Source organism: Epinephelus fuscoguttatus, linkage group LG17, assembly GCF_011397635.1.
Source record: "Epinephelus fuscoguttatus linkage group LG17, E.fuscoguttatus.final_Chr_v1".
Lineage (NCBI taxonomy): Eukaryota > Metazoa > Chordata > Actinopteri > Perciformes > Serranidae > Epinephelus > Epinephelus fuscoguttatus.
The window spans coordinates 15583638-15603572 of NC_064768.1; the positions used below are offsets into that span (position 1 = coordinate 15583638).

Below are 19935 nucleotides of genomic sequence, written 5' to 3' on the forward strand. Positions count from 1 at the left end.
CCCTGCAGCTTCTCTCCACTATCTATCAAAAACCCCACGGTGGCAGATATTATCATGTTTCACAACTACTAACACTGTAGAAGCCACTGCCAGTTACAAGCTAACAAACAGCATAAATATAAGATGCTAACTACACTTGCTTCTGACACATCTGCTAGTTGCAGATTTTGATGCACAACAGATTCCTCATCTGAGTCTGGGTCTGAAGGTTTAAGAACCAAAACTGGGTCTCTTCTCTTGCCTGTGTAATAAATAACAAACACAAAGACAGTAACTGCTGTCACCATGCTGCATGGTGGTGAATTTGCACTAATGATTGTCCTCTCCTGCAGGTCTACTCGGTGCCTCCCTGCAGGACCAACCCCGCCCTCCAGGAGGGAAACTACGACTTCCCACAGCCTCTCAAACACAAACAGGAAGGGATCTATGATGTACCTCCACCTGTCCTCACCAAACCCACACAGAGCGCCCAGTCGCATTATGACTTCCCCCCCAGTGTGGAGACTCCAGGTCATCCCCAACACCCAAATACCAACGGCAACGAAGGTATTTACGATGTACCTCCACCCGCCCTTCACTCAGGGGCAGGGTCTCAGAGGGACGTGTACGACATCCCCCGGGGCATGCAGCCCTCCCAGCACAGAACCTCGCCTGCCGATAGAGACGGGAGCAAAGGCATCTACGACATCCCCGCCCAGGATGCTCGCGCGGTAGCAGACGTGACGGATGGCGTGAACCGTCTGTCATTCTCCAGCACTGGCAGCACGCGCAGCAGCATGTCCACCTCCTCGTCCTCCACAGGCTCCAGCTCTGAGAACCGCCTCGCTCTGGATGTGGACGCAGCTCTGCAGAGGTTATACCGCCTGCAGCAGGGTGTAGAGGCCTCAGTCGGGGCTTTGCATTCAATGGCAGCTTCCCCGCACTGGAGGACTTTTCCCTTTATGGAGCGCCACACTAACGATGTCCGCACAGTGCTGGACAGGGTCCGGGCTGCTCTGGGAGACTTTGTTGTGTTTGGTAGAGGCGCTGCAGCGAATGCCACAGCTCTGTCAGACTCCAGCCTGCACAGTAAGCTGAGACGGCAGCTGGGACGCCTGGAGGACTCGCAGCAGATCCTCCTGCAGATCTACCAGGTCCTGGAGAACTGCAGCTGGGCTCTGAACGCCCTGGCGTCTTCTGGCAAGCACCACAACAAGAGCGACGACCTGGACCGCTTTGTCATGGTCTCAAGGACTGTTCCTGATGACGCCAAGCAGCTGGTCTCCACGATAAGCAACAGTGCTGAGCTGCTGTTCAGGCGGACGCACATGGACGGGTCTTTTTCTGTCGGGAGCACACCTGATGAGAACATGATCCACCCGCTCACATCCCCCTCCTCTGATAACGACAACTACGGCGGACAGACCAAGCCCTTCCCTGTGCCCTCCAGCCAAGACAAAGACAACATGAACAACAGCGAGAAGTGTGTGAAGAGCTGGATGGAGGACTACGATTACGTACACCTGCAGGTAAATCCTCAGAGCGAGAAAAGTCAAAGATAAAAGAGGTTTAGTTTAAAGTATTTTGTGAATGTGAATACTTTGTGCAGTAGTGTTGCTTTGGTCTGGACAATTTGGGGCATTTCTGTCAACCAGAATGTCTTTTTAGTCCTACCACTGCACATGGCAGCTTTAATATATGGCCTATCTTGTTTCTGTGTTACAGTCATGTCAGTTTCATATCCAGTAAATTAATGTTTAGTATAGGAAATGTCCTTCGATCCTCAATCCTCCTGTTTTGTTTTTTTTTGTTTGTTTTATTTCAATTTCTTTATGTCCACTGACCTACTGAGTCTAACTCATATAGGACATATCAGAAGGTCCAAACCTGGTTGTGTGATTGAGCACCTTTGAATGCCTCTTCTCATCCACTCATCTTTCTCCACAGGGCAAAGAAGACTTTGAACGTCAGCAGAAAGAACTCTTGGACAAAGAAAATATTATTAAGCAGAGTCAAGTCCAGCTGGGACAGGAACAGGTGAGGCTTTCTGACATTGTTGCCCTGGATTCTCCACTATCAGTCATAAATATTTATGTATTCAATACGATCAGATTTACACAGCTGTTGACATTTAGGGTCTCGTGGGTTCAGAGGCTTTGTGAGACGAACAGGGAGTCGAACATTTGGAACCGTTTCTTTGCAGCCAGATGGCATCACATAGTTGTACACATAGAAAATAACTGGGGATGCCCCGATCCAATCTCAGAGATCGGTATGGGGACATCTGGCTTTATTTAACTGATCGGCATCTGCTTTATTGAGCCCCTTCACATTCTCTGATGGTGTCATGCAACTCAGCTGGTCAAACTGCCGCCAGCTGGTTTTAGAATGTAAAACACATCACCTGTTTCAACAGCCAATCAGCTTTTAGTGAAGTCTGCTGGTCAAGTCAAAATGGCCGCAGACGGTGTGTTTGCTTGCTGCGGCAGGTGCCCTGTTTCCATCCTCACAGTGTGCTGGTGTTGGACGGCGGGTCGCTTGCTGCTGCTCGCTGTATATGCTTTTACCCCTTGACACACACACATTGTCATTGACTGATTAATTGGTGCTGGTTTTTAATATTATTGCGGCGTATTTATTATGAATACAGTCCATCTGCTGCTCGTTTTATGTTTGTCGCCGTTTCATCACTACTACAAATGCAACTGTAGCCAGTATCACACTGTCACTATCCTCATTCATATTTTAAGAAGCTACAAATTCTATTCAGCCACAAAATAAGCCTGAAAAGCTGATAATCAGAACAGAACTACGGAGAGTTGTTGCATAGAGATGATACACCATCTCATCTCGTTGCATTGGTGTGAACGGACAGGTTTTTAGAACACTGTAGAACGGCATGTTGCAAGTAGTTGCATGCTTAAACTCATCTCACTGCGAACCTGTGGTTAAGAGTATTTCTACATTGTAGTATTGTTACTTTTTAACTAAGTATAAGGGCCAAGTACTTCCTCCACTGCTGTACATGTTAACAAACAAGGTCCAACAATAATCTGAATCTGTCGCCCTTCACAGATCAATCAGTTCAAGAAGCTGGAGCAGGAAGTGATCAAACCGGTGGAGAACGACGTCACACAGTGGATCTCACACCAACACTCGGCCTCTCCCTCGGACTCATCCTCTGCCCTGTCCCCCTCCACCCACGTGTGCGCCCGGGACCGCCAGCTGCTCGGCTTCTACTCCGAGCAGTGCGAGCAGCACTTCGTGACGCTCCTCAGCGCCGTGGACGCCTTCTTCGGCTGCGTCAGCGCCGGGCAGCCTCCTCGCATCTTCGTGGCGCACAGCAAGTTCGTCATCCTCAGTGCTCACAAACTGGTCTTCATCGGAGACACTCTGTCCAGGCAGGCCTCGGCACCCGAGGTGGCCAACAGGGTGATGAACTCCAGTAACGTGTTGTGTGACTTGTTAAAGACGGTGGTGGCTGCGACTAAAACAGCCGCCCTGAACTACCCGAACACAGCAGCCATCCAGGAGATGGTGGACAGAGTCACTGACCTCTCACATCACGCTCAGCAGTTCAAAGAACAGCTGCTGCAAATGGCCAATTTGTGATTTTCAACAAGTAGACAGACTCCATGTGTACATTAATCTAGCATAAATATATATATTTACATGATATATATCTATATATATATTGCTCTTCATCTTTAAGTTTTGTTGTAAATAGTCTCCGGTCTGTAAATATTTGCTCTATTTTTGTGTAGATTGTTTTATATTATGGTATAAATATATATATATGTAGATGCAGTACTGGTGTCTCTGTAGGATTACTGTATGTAGACGTTTTTCATAACATTCCTGTCGCGTATTATGAAGCACCTTATGAGATGTCCTGTGTTTTTCAGTTTTGCCCGTAGAGTGTCGTTGATGTGTCTTACTGCTGGGTGTGACAGTAAATCTTGTAATTCATGTTAATGTTGATGTATACTGTATGTTTGTGTGTGTGTGGAGCTCTCCACAAAGTAAAGGATTGTTGTTAACCATGTGACTGTGTCCTTTAATCTCTCTGACATCACAGAGCTGTTAGGTTTCCCGAGAGAGGAGGAAGAGGGCAGAATAATGATGATTAAGGTAGAAAGTGTAACTTTAATGCTTAACATTTGAAACTTAGCTTGGCTGTTAGACAAGATCAGAGCTGGCAGGCCTTTTATGATTCAAGATTCCAGCAAATTGGGGTTTTAAAGGCCAGAACTGATATTAAATCCACAAGGAAATACCAATTAATTTCTATGAATAGATACTTTTCATGCTGAAATCTAATATTTCCCCTCAGAAATGTATTAATGTCAGGGTAGACACACAGTCAGAGACACTGAAACTAAAAATCATATAAATGTACTAGTTTTTTGCCAGACTCATGATTGAGATGCAGCCAAAAGCTCTGGGAAAACAAATCACACAAGTTTTATATTCAAGCAAGAAAGTGGAAATGGTAGTTTGACAACATTCAAGGTCTACTTACTAGGTTTTTTCCCCAGACCTTTATCTCAGTCATCACATAGAGATTGTGCAGCTGTCGTGTCAACATCAAGCATGACTTGCACATAAAGCTTGTACATTTAGTCTCTCCTCAGCTTTCAACAACATCTCATGGTTTTCATCAGGTCTTCATGAGGTGCTTAATTTAATAAGCCGTCATGTGGACAGTTTGTTTCTGTCAAACAACTAGTTGAGAACTAACATCAGCTCTCAAACATATCCTGTATGTTTAGTTTTCCTGAGCTTTTAACCAAATCTAGCAATCTTCATCAGCTTATAGAGTTTACTCAGCTGTCATATCAGGTCCTGCAAAAACAAAACAATAAAAGAAATCTTTACCTAAACGAAATTTAAGTTTTTATTCCCAAGGTCAACACGTTCACGAATATAATACTTTGTCAATAATCGCCTGAAAATAATCATAGTCCTGTTTTCGTTACCTCAGAATGAGCTATTTTATCTACATATGGGTCCTCTTTCACAGAGTCCGCCATGTTGTTCTACAGTAGCTCAGAATGGACAAATCAAACACTGGCCCTAGATAGGACAATTCACGTTTCTAAGTCAGCCATCATAGTTCTGGTACATAAAGTACTGACATCTGTTTCTTCAGTAAAAGGTGGCAATACCACTCTGTGGAAATACTGTGTTACCAGTCATTCATGCCATTCAAAATTCTACTGAAATGAAAGTACAGAAGAAGAAGAGGGCAGCAGAATGGCTTCTGTCTGTGCTATATCTCTGTATTATATTTAAAACTGTATTTTTTACATTATTCCTTATGTGTTAAAAATTATGTCCTTGTATTGCTCTCTTCAAAGCCAGACTCCATTGAGAAAAACAATGATTTAACATGCTGAACACAGGAGCTGCTGGTCTACTACTGTCTCAATCACTTAGTTTGTTTGTGTTGTGTGACTTTGGTGTTTCAAAGGGTTAGTTCAGATTCACCAGAGTCACGCAATAACACAAACTAACTAACTGACCAAGGCAGGGGTAGACCAGCAGCTCCATGTTCAGTGGAGTTACTGTTTTTGTCTATGGAGTCTGGTGGCTTTAACGAGAGCATCGATGGGGAACTGAGGCCGTTAATGGCTTCCCCATTGAAACGGAAAGGTAAAGAAGTGAAAAGACTCTCAGTACAGTACAGTATACATTAAAACTGATATCAGTGTTTTTAGGTAGAGTCCGTTTCGGACTCCTGCCTATTTCTCCAAACATCTTCTGTATGTGATACACTGACTATAGATAAGTACCTCATACAACAATCCCACTTCAAAAAATAAAAACTATGCCTTTAAAATGTAAGCTGCATTTTGATGTTATAGCTCGTAGAAGTTTGCGATTTCAACTAGCTTATATAGCCCACTGTTGGCTAGATATTTTTAATGTTAAAGTTTTCTGTGTACAGTCTCATTGTTGAAAAGTATAACTACCAGATAATCGTGATGGAGTAAGCCAATTAAAATATTTGCCCTTGAGATGTGGTGGAATATAGTATAAAGTTGCATAAACTGCTTAATACTCAAGTGTACATACTAACAAAACTGTACAGTACTTTAGTAAATATACTTCCTCCACTGGAGTTTACATGACGAGTTAAGCATGACTCTGCAGTTATTAAATCTGAAAATAATATATCATAGCAGGGTTTAGGGTTTTTTATGCAAGTGTAGCAGTCCAGCGTCTTGTCAAACTCGATCACGTCCTCATGGATGCCTGCGGGATGTTTTTGATTTTGAGTCATATCTGATCAGGGTTAGTTGTACCCTCTAATCTTAAGGAAAGGGTCAGAGAAAGATGGCTGCTGGATGAAGTGCCTGTGCCAAACAATTCTTCAGTTTGCTCGCAGAACATTAGATATGACACATGAAGAATAATGAGGGGCGGGAAAAAGGACGTTAAATATGTTCTCTGGACCGTGAGAAACGTGTTTTTCCAGAGTGACCCGATCAGCTGCAACACATTTTCTCTGGTTCAAAGTGTAGTGAATTGATGAAATGTACAGACCAGCCTCTTGGGATCTTAAAGTTGGAGACTTGAGTGTGACTGACTGTAGAATATCCGAGTGAATATATATTCTCTCCCTGTGGTGGATAAGAAGCTGCTGCATAGACAGACTGATGTGTGAAGAAGAGGTGACCACAGCGAGACTTCAGCTCTCAAATCTCATTAAAAATCCTTCCAGTGCACACAGGCTGGCACTTTACAAGCAATCCAACTGTTTTTATTATTCACTCTGAGCTCTCCAGGGAGACGAGAGAGAAAAGAATCTACGATGACTTTAAAAAAAGGGTTCCCATTTAACACAACCTGCAGACTGGCTGTAAATCAGGAGGTGCTGGGTCCATTTTCTGCTACTTAATACTTCTACTCCATGACAGTTTGGAGGCAAATCTTGTACTTTTACTATAATTTTAGTTACTAGTTACTTCAAAGATTCAGATTACTAACATAGATATCATATCACCTAAGTCAACTAATTAATTCACATTTAAAGTTGTTAACACATGAATGCATGCAATGTTTCTTAAGTAATGTAGCAAGCTGACTTTGTCCTGCGGAGGTGGAGGGGAGGGACATGCCAAACTGCAGACCACTGTTCAAAACCAACAAACAACAACACCCATTGTTTTTTGACGACCCTTCATGGTGTTTTCCAATGGCATCTGAGTATTTTTTACCAACAGATCACAATGTTTCCAAGCAGCAATGTCAGAGACATTGAAAAGTGAAGCCAACGCGGAAGTGTAAAAAGCTGCAGTTCCTCTAATGGCCACTTGAGGGTGGCTTCAAGAGCAACTCAATCCTCATAGACCCCCAATGTTAAAATGTCCAACTTTACAGCAGAAATAAACATGTTTACAGCCTGGTAAAAAAAAAAAAAAAAAAGTTTTGGTCTCTATAGCTAATTCCCCAGTTCATGACAACTGTACAGAGGGTGATTTTTTTTATATAACTCACCTGTTTTCATTTTGTTAAGGCTGAAAGTATAATTAAGGGCATGGCTGCTTTGAGTGACAGGCTGTCTGCAAGGCATCACCACAGTCTATAAGTCAGATCGACCCCTCACTCCCGCAAAACTCCACCCTCTCATCCAAATTTGCTCACTTCTGGCTCCAAAATCAAGGTGGCAATGACCGAAATGCCAAACTCATGGCTTCAAAAGCGGAGTCCACAAACCAATGAGTTATGTCACGTTCGCAATACATCCATTATTTTATACAGTCTATGTAAAGAACATTTGTGTTTATCAGCATAATGCAGCGTTTCCCAGTGGCGTTTGAGAAAGGTTTTTTTTTTTTTTTCACTGATTCGTCCCTGCTTTTTTAGCCGCTTTGGTGTCAACAAAGATGGGTGTTTCAAGTCAAAACATGATCTTTTCCTGACCATAATCTAAACCTAACCACACATTCTGTGTAGCAAAACTACAGTGGCTGAAACAAAAATTTGCAAACGTAAATAGTCTTATCTACATTCAGTGTTTGATTTGCTAATTCTGGGCTACTGTTGAATTAACATTGTGGACTTTGTGTACATATAAACAGCTCATTTTAAAGTAACAATTCTTATTTTCCAGTGATTATAAACTATTGAAAACATAGTTATAAACATTATATTCCACTTAACTTTAGAGTAAAGATCCACATACTTCTTCTACCGCTGCGTCTCAGGACGCAAGTAAGAGAAATAGCTTTTGGCTGATGAATGCTTGAGACCTGAGGACAGATTGGTGAATCAATGAGTTATTTTAGTCCTGGCAGCTCTAATAGATCCACTCAGGCCAGAACACACAGTCCTGGGCTTCTGTGTGTGTTTATGTCACCAGGGGCAGCGTGCCAAGCATCTCATAAATTGCTGTCTTCAGTTTACCACAATTGCACAACTACGCAAAGGTGCAGCAGAGACGGAGAGCTGAAGCTGCATTTTGCTGAATCCCCTGGAGCAGCTGTCTCCGTGCTCCACGATGAGATACCGTCTAGTCGGGCCGAGAAACAGCCAACAGGTGTTGGGACTGCTGAGGTGGAAATTTAGCAGTGATATACAGGAGCAGCAATCAAACAGTCAGCTGCTCACCTGTCTGTCGAGTGAGCAAACAAACAGTGAAAGGTCATCGGAGAGGTAATGTGTAATACCTGCAGCCAACAGCAGGAGCAGAGAGCTGAGCTCTGTATGTAGAGGAGAGAGGAGGGAGAGTTAGAGGAGCTCCGGAGAGTCTATGTCATTTCCGTGGTTTACCACAGTCATTTCCTGTGAAGTATTTGCAGGCTCTGAAATTACAGCTTCGTAGCTCAGCAGGGCCTTTTTCTGCAAAAGCTGCCGCAGCTGCAGGCAGGAACACACTCTGAGGCAGAGGTGGCATCATTAGTATGAATAAAACTACCAGTGAAGGTTTGCCTCAGAGTCATTTTACTGTATGGACGGTTTCTTAATTTTCTGCATGTGTTTCCAGTAGAAGATGGACGCAGTGGATTCTCAACATTTGACTCATACCACAGTGAAACATATCAATTACTACACTTTAAATAATAATGATGCATTTCCTATTTGCGTTTAATGAGATTTATGTTCCTGCAGTGGTGGATGAAAGCAGTACCACAGTGTACAAATACTGTTACAAGTCAAAGTCCTGCATTTAAAATGTTAGTATCAAGATAAAACTCGGTGGTGGAAAGTTACTGAGTCCATCCACTCAAGTTCTATACTTAAGTACAGTGTTGAGGTTTTTGTAATTTGAGTAATTCAAGTTTCGGTCACTGTGCAGAAGAATGCATGCACCACAGCTAGTTCACCTAGCACCCCTGAGCTCAGCCAAGAAGGACACCATTATTGTTTACATCTTACGTTGTCATGAGCAGGAGTCTCTTGTCCCAACCCGGTCTCACTCCCACCGCATCAAAAACTGAAGCTTGTTCAGTGGCCCTCAGTGTCAGACACCGAAGCACCAAAGCACCTTTTGGCAGCAGTATGAGATGCATTTTTTCATGTTCTGAGCAACTGCTGTTGCATGAGTGTCAAAGTCTGTAGAGTGGGTGGGTCAAACAAACTCCTGACTTTCACCCAGGAGACCGCTGTGTTTGTGTCCCACCTGAAACCAAAAGTCAATTTTTAAAGTTAATTTAATTACAGTGTAGTGTGCTAGCATGTATAGTATACTGTACAAGTGGCGTACGTAACATGACACATATAACATGATCTTACAATGTAGTAGTAACACACACACTTACTTTAGGCTAAGGAACTAAAGCTAAAAACTGATTGTTTACCGATGTTCTAGGCATTGACTGTAAAAATAATGGACATAGCTATCGTAACATCACGCGCTGGTTTGTCGATTGCCATTTTGAAGCCTCAAGTTCAGCATTTTGGCCGTTGCCATCTTGGTTTTTGGAGCCAGAAGTGACCATGGTTGCGTTCTGAATTGCATACTTTTTCTTTTTACTTTTTAGTAGGTACCCGTCCACTCTTACTTATGTATGTATGTATGTACTTTTGCATGCAGTTTGCACATAATCGGGACATACTACTGTCTCATAACATACCGCCCTGAACTTTGACCCTCTTTTTTTGCTTTTATATCCGTTACCGTGGAGATAAAACAAGTGCCACGCACTGAGTTCACCAGAGATGGAGATCAACCCAGACAACTCTGCTGTTGGTACTTTGCAAAGTATGTAGTTTAACTTTAAAGTTATGACTGCATATTTTATTTTTGCAGCACTGAAATTACATCTGCAGTTCTCTGTCATTGTTACTTTTTTTAATAGTTATGTTCTGTTGTTGTTTGTAATGTTTACGATTATTTTGTTCACTTAAGCAATCAATATTATCACTATTCGACTGGTCATCAGTCACCTGGATGCACTCTTGTCCATCACTGCGGCTTCAATTAGCTGTCAAACAGCTGTCAATGAACCGTCATCTCACTAGATGTGACGTATCTTCCACTGCGCAGCGGACTGTGGGTCAGAATAGACAGAAAAGCATGCTGGCTTGCATACTGCACAATCGTACCGGATGTAGTAGAACATCCTGGTATTTTTGCCAAACTCCATTTGACATACTATGTACTAGGACATAGTAAATCTTTTTCTGCCATACTATATAGTATGGTAGTAAATGCCGATTGGAAGGCACAGCATAATATTTGGGCAAGAGAGTGGAGCTATGGAAGAGTGAGGGGTGGCTCTGACTGAGAAGACAAGGGCACTATCGGCAGTCATTCAAAGTGGCCCGCCCTTAATTATGTGCAACTTCAAACCTTAATGAAATGTAAATTAGTGAGTTATTAAAAATGTAATGTAAAAATGTAACCCTGGGTACAGCTGTCATGACTGTTGGGATTAGCTATAGAGACCCAAACCATTTTTGTACCAGGCTGTAAACATGTTTATTTCTGCTGTAAAGTTGCGCACATTAACATGGGGGTCTATGTGTAACCGGTGGTGCTAGTGATGTCTGCGTTGTGCAAATATAAAGAGGCCCGGACCATGGATATCTTTGGGGGCGATCTCCGTTTATTCCTCTCCTGGCTGACAGCAAGTGGCAAAAACAAAATCCTCCCTCATATAAAACCACACAAACTCCAGCCCAAACACAAACCAAGCGACACAAGATTATGTTAGCATACAATGAACTTATAGCTTAACAGCGCTAACACATGGAAATTACCACAAGCGTGATGACACCTACCTCTCCCATGGAGTACAGCAGCAAAAGGGGAGAGGAAAGGCAGGAGACCCCCCTTTATAGGTGGGGTATACCGCCAAAGGTGAATGTAGGGGTATCTTAACAGGTTAGCTTAACTGGTTATCAAACATTCCACATATTGAGCATGGAGGCCTCAGTGGGTCAGGTAATAACAAATGAAACAAATTTTGTGGAATTATAATACTTGATATTACAAATGTACATCGGACTCATCACACATATTACTGCTGTATAACTGACCCTGTTACAGATGAAGACTGACTGGTTTCTGGAGCCGGCCTCAAGCGCCTGTTTAAAAAACTGCAATTTTGGCATCTCTGTGTAGGCTTCATTTTTCAGCCCCAGAGGTCGCCGCCTGGTTGAAACTTTATTTTGAGACTGTCTGCATTTAACAAGCAGAAACTGAGCAGTTCCTCTAAAAACAGGAGTGTACTTTGAAAAAACACAAATCATTTAAGAAGCGTAAATTGAAAAACTGGCCCTGAATGTCCAAAGCTAACACAGGAGGGGTACCTGGAGCGCCACATTTTTCATGTGTAGGGCCACTGACCAAACGTTGGTATTTGACAAGCTGGAAGTGAGAATGTGTTGCTCGTTCATGAGTAGATGCATGCTTCCCTCTGTGTGGTGATATCGGTAGAAAGAAAATAGTTCCTATGTAAAAGGTCTATCTTCAGTAACCAGGTCATGATTTTTGGAATGAGACATTGCTGTTGAGTTTTTTGAATTTTTTTTTTTTTTCTTAGTTCCATTATATTGGAGAGAAGGCAGACATCTCTACGGCCGATATCTAGATTGAAAGAAAAGCACTACAGGTAAGAGGATTTTTTTTTAATCTTAAGGTGAAGTGTCCTTTTAATGCATCAATAAATAAAATCTGCTATTATAATAGAAATTATTATGAAATGGGTCATTCTGCACAATTAGCACTTTCACTTTTGGTACATTTAGTATATTTTGAGCTCAATACTTTTGTACATGAGTAATATTTTAAAATGCAGGACTTATTCCACCAAAATCAAAATATCAAAAGATACAAAATTAAAAGTGTTGTAATGTTGCAGCTGGATCTATAATAATACATCATTATGTGTTGATTACATTTTGTTTGAAAAATCTTTCTCTGCAAAGTAACTACAGCTGTGGGACAAATGTTGTGCAGTGATACATACAATATTTCCCTCTGAACTGTGGCAGAGTAAAAGTATAAAGTAGCAGAAAAGGCAAACACTGCAGTACAGTAGGAGTACACCAAAATTGCATTTAAGTATAGAACTTGACTAAATATATTTAGCTCCTCTCCACCGCTGTGTTCTTGGTGCTCTTTGGCTTTAAACTACAAAAAAAAGGCAGTTAAAGTTAAAACTGCAGATGCAGGATAAGTTTGTTGTTGCAGTCATGAGTGAAATTATAATTTGAACTTCAAAAGAGCTGACTGGTACAGAAAAGGGTCTAAAATACACAAGCTCTGGGGAAATCCAGTACATTTGTCCATATGGATATATATAACTCTGTCCTTCTGTTCCTCAACAACAATATAGCTGAGTTTAATCTTCAGGCCTCACTGAGCTGTCTGCACTCACAGTCCTTGCATCCTTGCGTTGCATTAAGTATGAGCACTTTAGGAATAAGCTAATGACCCTCGGGGCTGAAATGAATTAAGCCTTGTCAGAGACTAAAATGCTCTTTTAAAGCTCGACAGACTCAAATTACATTATACATACAGTAGATTAATTCACTGCACTGAGTTGTGGGGCAGTAATTTATGGCAGCAATCAGCCAGCGGAGCTGAAAGGGCACAGAGACGAGTTAGCAGAGGAGTCATCAGCACGTGTTTTTTGTGTCGGTTTTATTTTTAGTGTTTTATTTTTGTGTGTTTTAGCATCTGTTTCTGTCCATGAATTCCTCTCAAAAACAAAACAGCTGCACAGTTTGTGGCAGAGTATTAGAGAAACTTCATGAACCCTTCACTGATGAACACTGGGCTAATAAACTATTGATGATAATTAGTTTATGTAATATTTCTGTTTTATGAGAACATTTTCCCTTTTTGACTTCACACCTGGTGGTCATTAAAGACCAAAAATACAGTTTTATTTCAGTCTACTTTTCACTTAAAACATATCTGGAGATCAGAGGTCTTGCTCAGCTGTTAGGAGTTTTCCATCGGTGTGATACTGCCATCTTGTGTTCAAACTTGAGTATGTCAGGGAGACTGAAATTGCTGTGACACCTGTGAGATTTCACTGAGCTGGGAGACTATGTGAGTGATTTATTTCACAATAATATCTGCAGGTTAAAACCACAAGACAGCAGTGATGTGCACAGAGTCTGATGTCAGTGATTAACATGTCTTCCAAAGCTTTGCTGTTACCAGTAACTGTTTTATTCTACAGAGTGGAAAAACTCCTGCACACTGTCTACCCTGCAAAAATAATGGTTTTTAATTCTATGCATGTTATTGTCTTGACCCTACAGTAATGCAGAGTGGGTGGGTCAAACATCCCCCCAACCCCCTTCAGTGAATAATGACTGAAAAACTTAGCTAAAATGAACTGATAAACAGTTGACATAGCATTAGAAAACTAAAAGTAACTATAATAAACAGTCCCATTTATCATGTTGACAATATGTAACAAAAGTAACCCAGTCATTCAGTCATGATTCATATGCAGGCTGGGCAGAATGGCTGAACCATAAGGTCAACTGCCTGACTGGCCAGTGCCTACAATGGACACCAATAAATGCATGAGGAAAACTGGAAATGTTGCTCGGGGGAAAATAGAGAATAGATAAATCATTAAATGTGTGCCAAGACTAAAAAGGTTGTCAAATTTGTTTGTTTTTTTATTAACAACAATGCTGTGAAATTATTCCATTTAAAAAATGCCAACAGAACTGATAGAACATGAAACTGCATCAGAGTGTCATGATTCCACAGTGTTCCATGCTTTGTGACATCACAATGCAAACCATGAAAGTTTGTAAGTAGGAGAGACCAGCTCCAACTCAGTCAGACAAACATCTGTCATATTGGGAGTACAGTTGTACATTTCTGATAGTGATGAGTTTTTCTGAGACAATGAGGACCTTCCTGCAACAGTGCTGTGGGAGGAAGAACAGTGATGAAGACGCTGATGTAAGTAGTGCAATATGGATAACGCTTGAAACAGTTGGATAAGTGTAACTAACAAACAGTTGAAATAGCTTTAGTTAGCTAACACTGGTGGATGAATAACTGTAGCTAAAGGAACAAATAAACAGCCTGATGCTAACTTCAGTGTCAGCCTAAAGAAGAACTCTGTTGGGACTGGGCCAATATGTTTATGGAGTAAAAAAGAGTAGATTATATTATAAACCGATTCATTCAGTATTTGTATTTGACTGAATACATTTAAAAAACAAAAATATGTCTTCATGTTTTTCACAGTCACCAGAGAGCCACAATGGAGAGAGTGGCTCCAGCATCTGTGACACTGAGAGAGCTGAAAGGGCTAAGAGGGCTGCACTTATTTGCAGTGCAGAGAGCTTGTGTGCTTCACAGAAAGCCCACGCCCATGCTGCTCTGGAAAGACTTGGAGTCTCCACCCAGCAGGCCACCCTCCCTTCAACTCATCCCCCAGTTTCACCCAAAAGGAGGCCTGAATCCACTTTTCCAAGGAGGCTCAGGCCCATTTCAGTGGACCAGACATGGGACAGAGAGGACCTCATTGTGAAGGAGAGAAGCCCCAGCCCAGACTCTTCCCTCAGCTCTGTGGACACACACACTCCCACTGAGCTGAGGGACATTCCATATCTGGGACATTTCACCCCGACTCCTCCACCTACAGCAGCACCCAGGAGAACGTCTCGTCTCCCGGTGATGTCTGTTAGAGTTGGTGGAGCAGGTATGTTGACACTGTTGAATGATGACTTCTTTTTTTTTATGGAAACTTAAATGGAAATAGGTGCACATGTGATTACATCAAACAAATGGAATAGTAAGTGACAGTTGGATCATGATTTCTTTGCTTTGAATCTGAGCAGTCAAAGAGGTAGCTGATGGATACAAGCTCCAGTCAGCTAAAACTACGATGGAGGAACTCACTAGGTCGCTGCAGAAGTTCCAGGTTATCCATCAACCTAAACCACCAGCAGCACCCAGAAGGATCCCAGCTATGGCACCCAAGGTTCCAGCACCTCCAGCCACAGTGTCCCAGCCCAACAGAAGAGGACTCTGTCGTAGGACCGTGGCTGAAGTACCTAAGGTTCCTGCACCGCCATCAACATCTGCCCCACCCAAAAAGAAAGGACCACGTCGTGGGACAAAACTCTGCCCTGCAAAGCCTGTCTCAGAGCAGGAGTACCTCCAGCCTCTGTCCAAACCTACAGAGAGCCTGTCCCTCTGCTTCGAGCAGCTGAATTCGGATGATTGGTAGGACATCGACACTACAGAAGTGTAGAGAGATCATTTAAAAGCATACCCGGCAAGGATTCAAGAGTCTGTTGTTTCTAAAGCAATGATTAACAAAGTTCTTTCTTTTTTGTCATCTAAACACAGGGAGCAGAAACTGGATGGATGTAAATCTGTTCGAGCTCTGGCACAACACCACCCAGAGATACTGCTGACCAAACTGCGTCAGCTCTGCCTGCTCCTCACAGAAGTGGTATGAAGACATTTTCCTCTTTGTCTCTGTGTCCTTGTGTTGCATGTAGTTCTCATTTGCCTTCTTGTGCATGTACCTGTACTGTATACGCAAAGTATTGACTGATGTTCTGATCTATTGTCTAGATGAATAGCCCACGCTCTGCTGTTGCCTGTGCTGCCATAGACACAGTAGCAGCGCTCCACCTTCACCTGGGAGGGCCATGGACCTTGAGGCAGAGACGACAGGCCGCACCCTGCTGCTCCAGCTGGCACAGAAGTCCAGCACCTTCATCCACCAGAAGGTTAACCTTGCTCTGGGTGCGCTGGCAGAGGGCTGCAGCCCTAAAAGAGTCTTAAGCGCTCTCGTCAACACAGGGCTCAGGTAAGAGGAGTTTTTGAACAGAATTTAGTAGGAAGCATAAATCAAATGAAACGTGGTGGTCATTGTCTACATTTTGTCCCTCTTCAGCCACCGTTGTGCTGCAGTGAGGGGGAGCACAGCACAGCACCTCCACCAGCTGGCCGACATCATTGGAGAGGACAGCATTTTAACATCTGGACAGGCCTTTGCAGAGAGTTTCCTGACTGCTGTCAGTAAGATGGCGATGGATGCTGCTCCAGAAGCCAGGTGGGTTGTCTATCAAGTCTTGCCTGATCTTATGGTCTGTGGGTTCTGTGAATAATGCTGTTTGTTTGTTCAGTCTTAGTCACAATCTTATAACCATGCTTATACACTAAATGGCTTAATGGGAATGTATCTCTGTACAGGCACCACGGTAAGCAGATGCTCCAGGGACTTGCCCAGCAGAAGGAATTTCCGGACCTCTGTGATAGGATCATCCCAGTGAAGGACAGACGCCCCCTGCAGAAGATCTTGAGGATGATGCAGTAGGACCAGATGTGATGAAAACACTGGAGGAGGTCACATTTTGGACTGGCATGGTGGTGCAGGGGTTAGCCCTGTCACCTCACAGAAAAAAAAGGTTATGGGTAAGGACCTGCCAAAACATTTGGGCCTTTCTGTGTGGAGTTTGCATGTCCTCCCTGTGCCAGTGAGGGTTTTCCCCGGGATGCTCCGGTTTCCTCCCGCACTACCAAAGATATGCAGATTAGGTGAATTAGAGACTCTAAATTGATCATAGCTGTGAAAGCTATCAGATTATATGTGCCTTGTGACAGACTAGTGACTTGTCTGTCTGCCTGTGACAGACTGGGACTTGTCCACCAGTCTATCACAAGGCACATATAATGAACTCATAATTACTAGCATTACATAACAAAATAAAAAAAAATTAAATTAATAATGATAATTTATTTTGTATTATTTAATTATTTAATGTTATCTCAAATCAAAACTGAGCTCCTCTCTCCCACTCTGATTCATGTCCCATTAATGCATGTTACTAACTTTGCCTCTTCCCCCGAGTCTTTGTGCTTTCTCGCCTTGCAGGTTTCTTCGGATCGTGGGAGCACCTGGAACATGGCAGAGGGCTGCAGCAAAGACAGTGCCCTTGTACATGGGGTGCCTGCTCCACCCACTGATCCACCAGGCGCCCCATTGTCACACTTGTTAGTTATATTGATGTTGCTGTGCCTGTCTCTCTGTCTGTCCCTCTTTCTTCCAACCCAACCGGCAGAGGCAGATGGCCGCCCACCACAGAGTCGTGGTTCTGCTCGAGGTTTCTTCCCATTCAAGGGAAGTTTGTCCTCGCCACCGTCGCACAGCAGGGAGAAATAGGTGCTTGCTCTTGGTGGGAATTCATTTGAATTGTTGGGTCTCTGTAGATTAGTCTTGAGATCAATTTTATGATTTTGTGATGTACAAATAAAACTCTCAAAAGAGGAACATTTTTTGATGATCATTACTTTAGGAGAGAGTTTCTGGTGGCAGTGAGTAAAACAAGCAAACTGAATTTTGGTTTATTCCTTACACATACAAAATTGTTTCTATTAAGCCATGTTGAATGTGTTTAATGTGTGATACAGTGTTTGTTATTTTATTAATTTCTGTGCTTGTGTTATTGAGCTTAGTAGGCTATTTTAAGAAAGTGTGTGTGTGTGTGTGTGTGTGTTTGCTGTTTCATGTGTCTTTAAAATAGACAGATTGACCTTAGCTTGACCTTATTGTAGAACGTGTAATGTCTGATAACGTTACTTTAGTACACAGCCATACATGCACTCTTTCAGGTAAATGAAACCATGGGCCCTCTTCTCTTACTGCACTCTTACAAACAAAACAACGCTTAGAGAGTTTATGCACCTGGCTGAGGTCCTGTCACAAAGTGTTTGTAGCTTGGCTGTCTGGCCATTTCATTCCTGTGACAACCAAAGAGCAAGATGAAGAGGTGCTTCTCTGTGGAAGAGGCTCGGGATGAAATCATGCGGCCTGTAAGTCCCAGAGAGATAATGACGATTTCTATGTTTCTCTGGCACAAAGGGGGGAAAAAACAAACCAAAAAAACCACTGGTATCAGCAGTTATTTTAAACACCTGTATTAACCCCGAATTTCACAACCAGTGCATCCCCACTTTGAACCATTACATTTCCTCCAGAGTGACGTTGTTCCACCAAAACTTTGCCACTAAAGAAACAAACAGGTCAGAGCTCATTATATTTATGGCATTATTTATTTGAAGCTACTGCTCCACTGAAGAAGAAAATAAATCACTGCTGATAAAAAGGTGCGAGAGTTACACGAGTTGTATCTGGAGGAAGGATGTTACATAAATATTGATTAGGTCAGCTTCGATTTACCCTGTGATGGGACCAAGCTACTGCTGGCTGTACAAAAAGGAGGCCATGTGACAAAGAGGATGCCATCTAGACAGGCACTGGTGCAGACGGAGGCACAGGGAACGGGAGAGGGCAGCAGGAAGCCTTGTTACATTGCTCCGAAAGATAAGCTAGTAATGTGTTTAACTGTTTCTGAACACCAACAGTTCCTTGAAACTTTCTCCTGACTCTTCAAGTATAAATCTATTTTAAAAAAAAAAAAAAAAGGAAGGAGAAGTTGCAAGAAAAACGTCACATTTTTAAACACAAGTGGAATGAAGTTATTTGTCATCTTCATCTTGGAGGTTTTGAGCATTACCTACTGTGTGAGACACTTTCCACCTTACGTCCATAATACACAGAGTATACTGTGCAAGAAACAACAAAATGACAGCACAAACATTCCTTTCATTGCACTTTGTCAAAGAAAATAAAATTGCCAGTTGTACAAATCACTGTTTCAGTTTATCTTCAGTTGTTCTTGTTGAAATGATGCAGACGAGCTCTTTCTTTTTAATCTGCCTACTCTGATCACAGTAGGACTTCTGTTTAAAAACACAAGATTAAAACGTGTACATTAAGAGAATTAACGCATCTCTTTGTGTGACGGAGCATCTTCGTACTCCTCGTGGGTGGCAGGAAGCAGCGTGGCCACTCATGAAAGCTGGCCATCACTACAGCAGGATGACAGGAGGCCCGTGAGTGGAGCCCCAAACTCACTGCTCAGTACATATTAAACATACGGACAGGTGACACACAGAAATGGACAGTAATGGCTTTTCCCTTTGAAACCAGGAGATCTGCCTGGCCAGTTTAAAGTGTCTTGGTGAGGAGGAGGAGGGCTGACTACTGAGTGTCCACACGGTCCTGGTGTAGTGTAGAGCACAGGGTCAGTGGGAGACTATCACACGTGGCGTTTGTAGAGGGCTGTCGAGTCGTCATGGTGAGAGAGGGGTCATGAAGGATGCACACTGGCTGTCAGGAGGATCTATGACGTGCTCTCTGAAGAGGCAACTCTTTGGCGTGCGGTCCTGAGCCGACTTCGAGTCGGGGCGTTCGCTGCACGTTCGCTCTTGGTTTCGGACGGCTGCGTTTCGGCCTGTGGGGTGCTGGCGTCCCCGACAAGTTCACGCAGGAACTTGAACTTGGACAGGAAGAGCTGCCAGACTACATACCAACCTGAGGGGCAAAGAAGGGAAAACAGCTTTTTAAAGGCAAAATAAAGGAGCTCTAACAACCACAGGAGCTCCTCATATAGTAACACTACATTTTAGTCACAAAGGTAAACATGTGTTTCCCTGCTAAA

The 19935-nt window shown here is 42.8% G+C and overlaps 1 protein-coding gene across 3 annotated transcripts in view; it reads left to right on the plus strand.

The window, feature by feature from the left end:
• The window catches only part of nedd9 (neural precursor cell expressed, developmentally down-regulated 9), a 40062-nt gene extending 36038 nt beyond the window's left edge, over window positions 1–4024 (plus strand). For all 3 annotated transcript variants that reach the window (XM_049602702.1, XM_049602701.1, XM_049602700.1), the window contains 3 exons: window positions 333–1508; window positions 1927–2016; window positions 3055–4024. In XM_049602702.1, the coding sequence (XP_049458659.1) occupies window positions 333–1508; window positions 1927–2016; window positions 3055–3591 (1803 nt within the window). In that variant the 3' untranslated portion in view covers window positions 3592–4024. The remainder of the gene's footprint in view (window positions 1–332; window positions 1509–1926; window positions 2017–3054) is intronic.
• Window positions 4025–19935: the final 15911 nt, after the last annotated feature.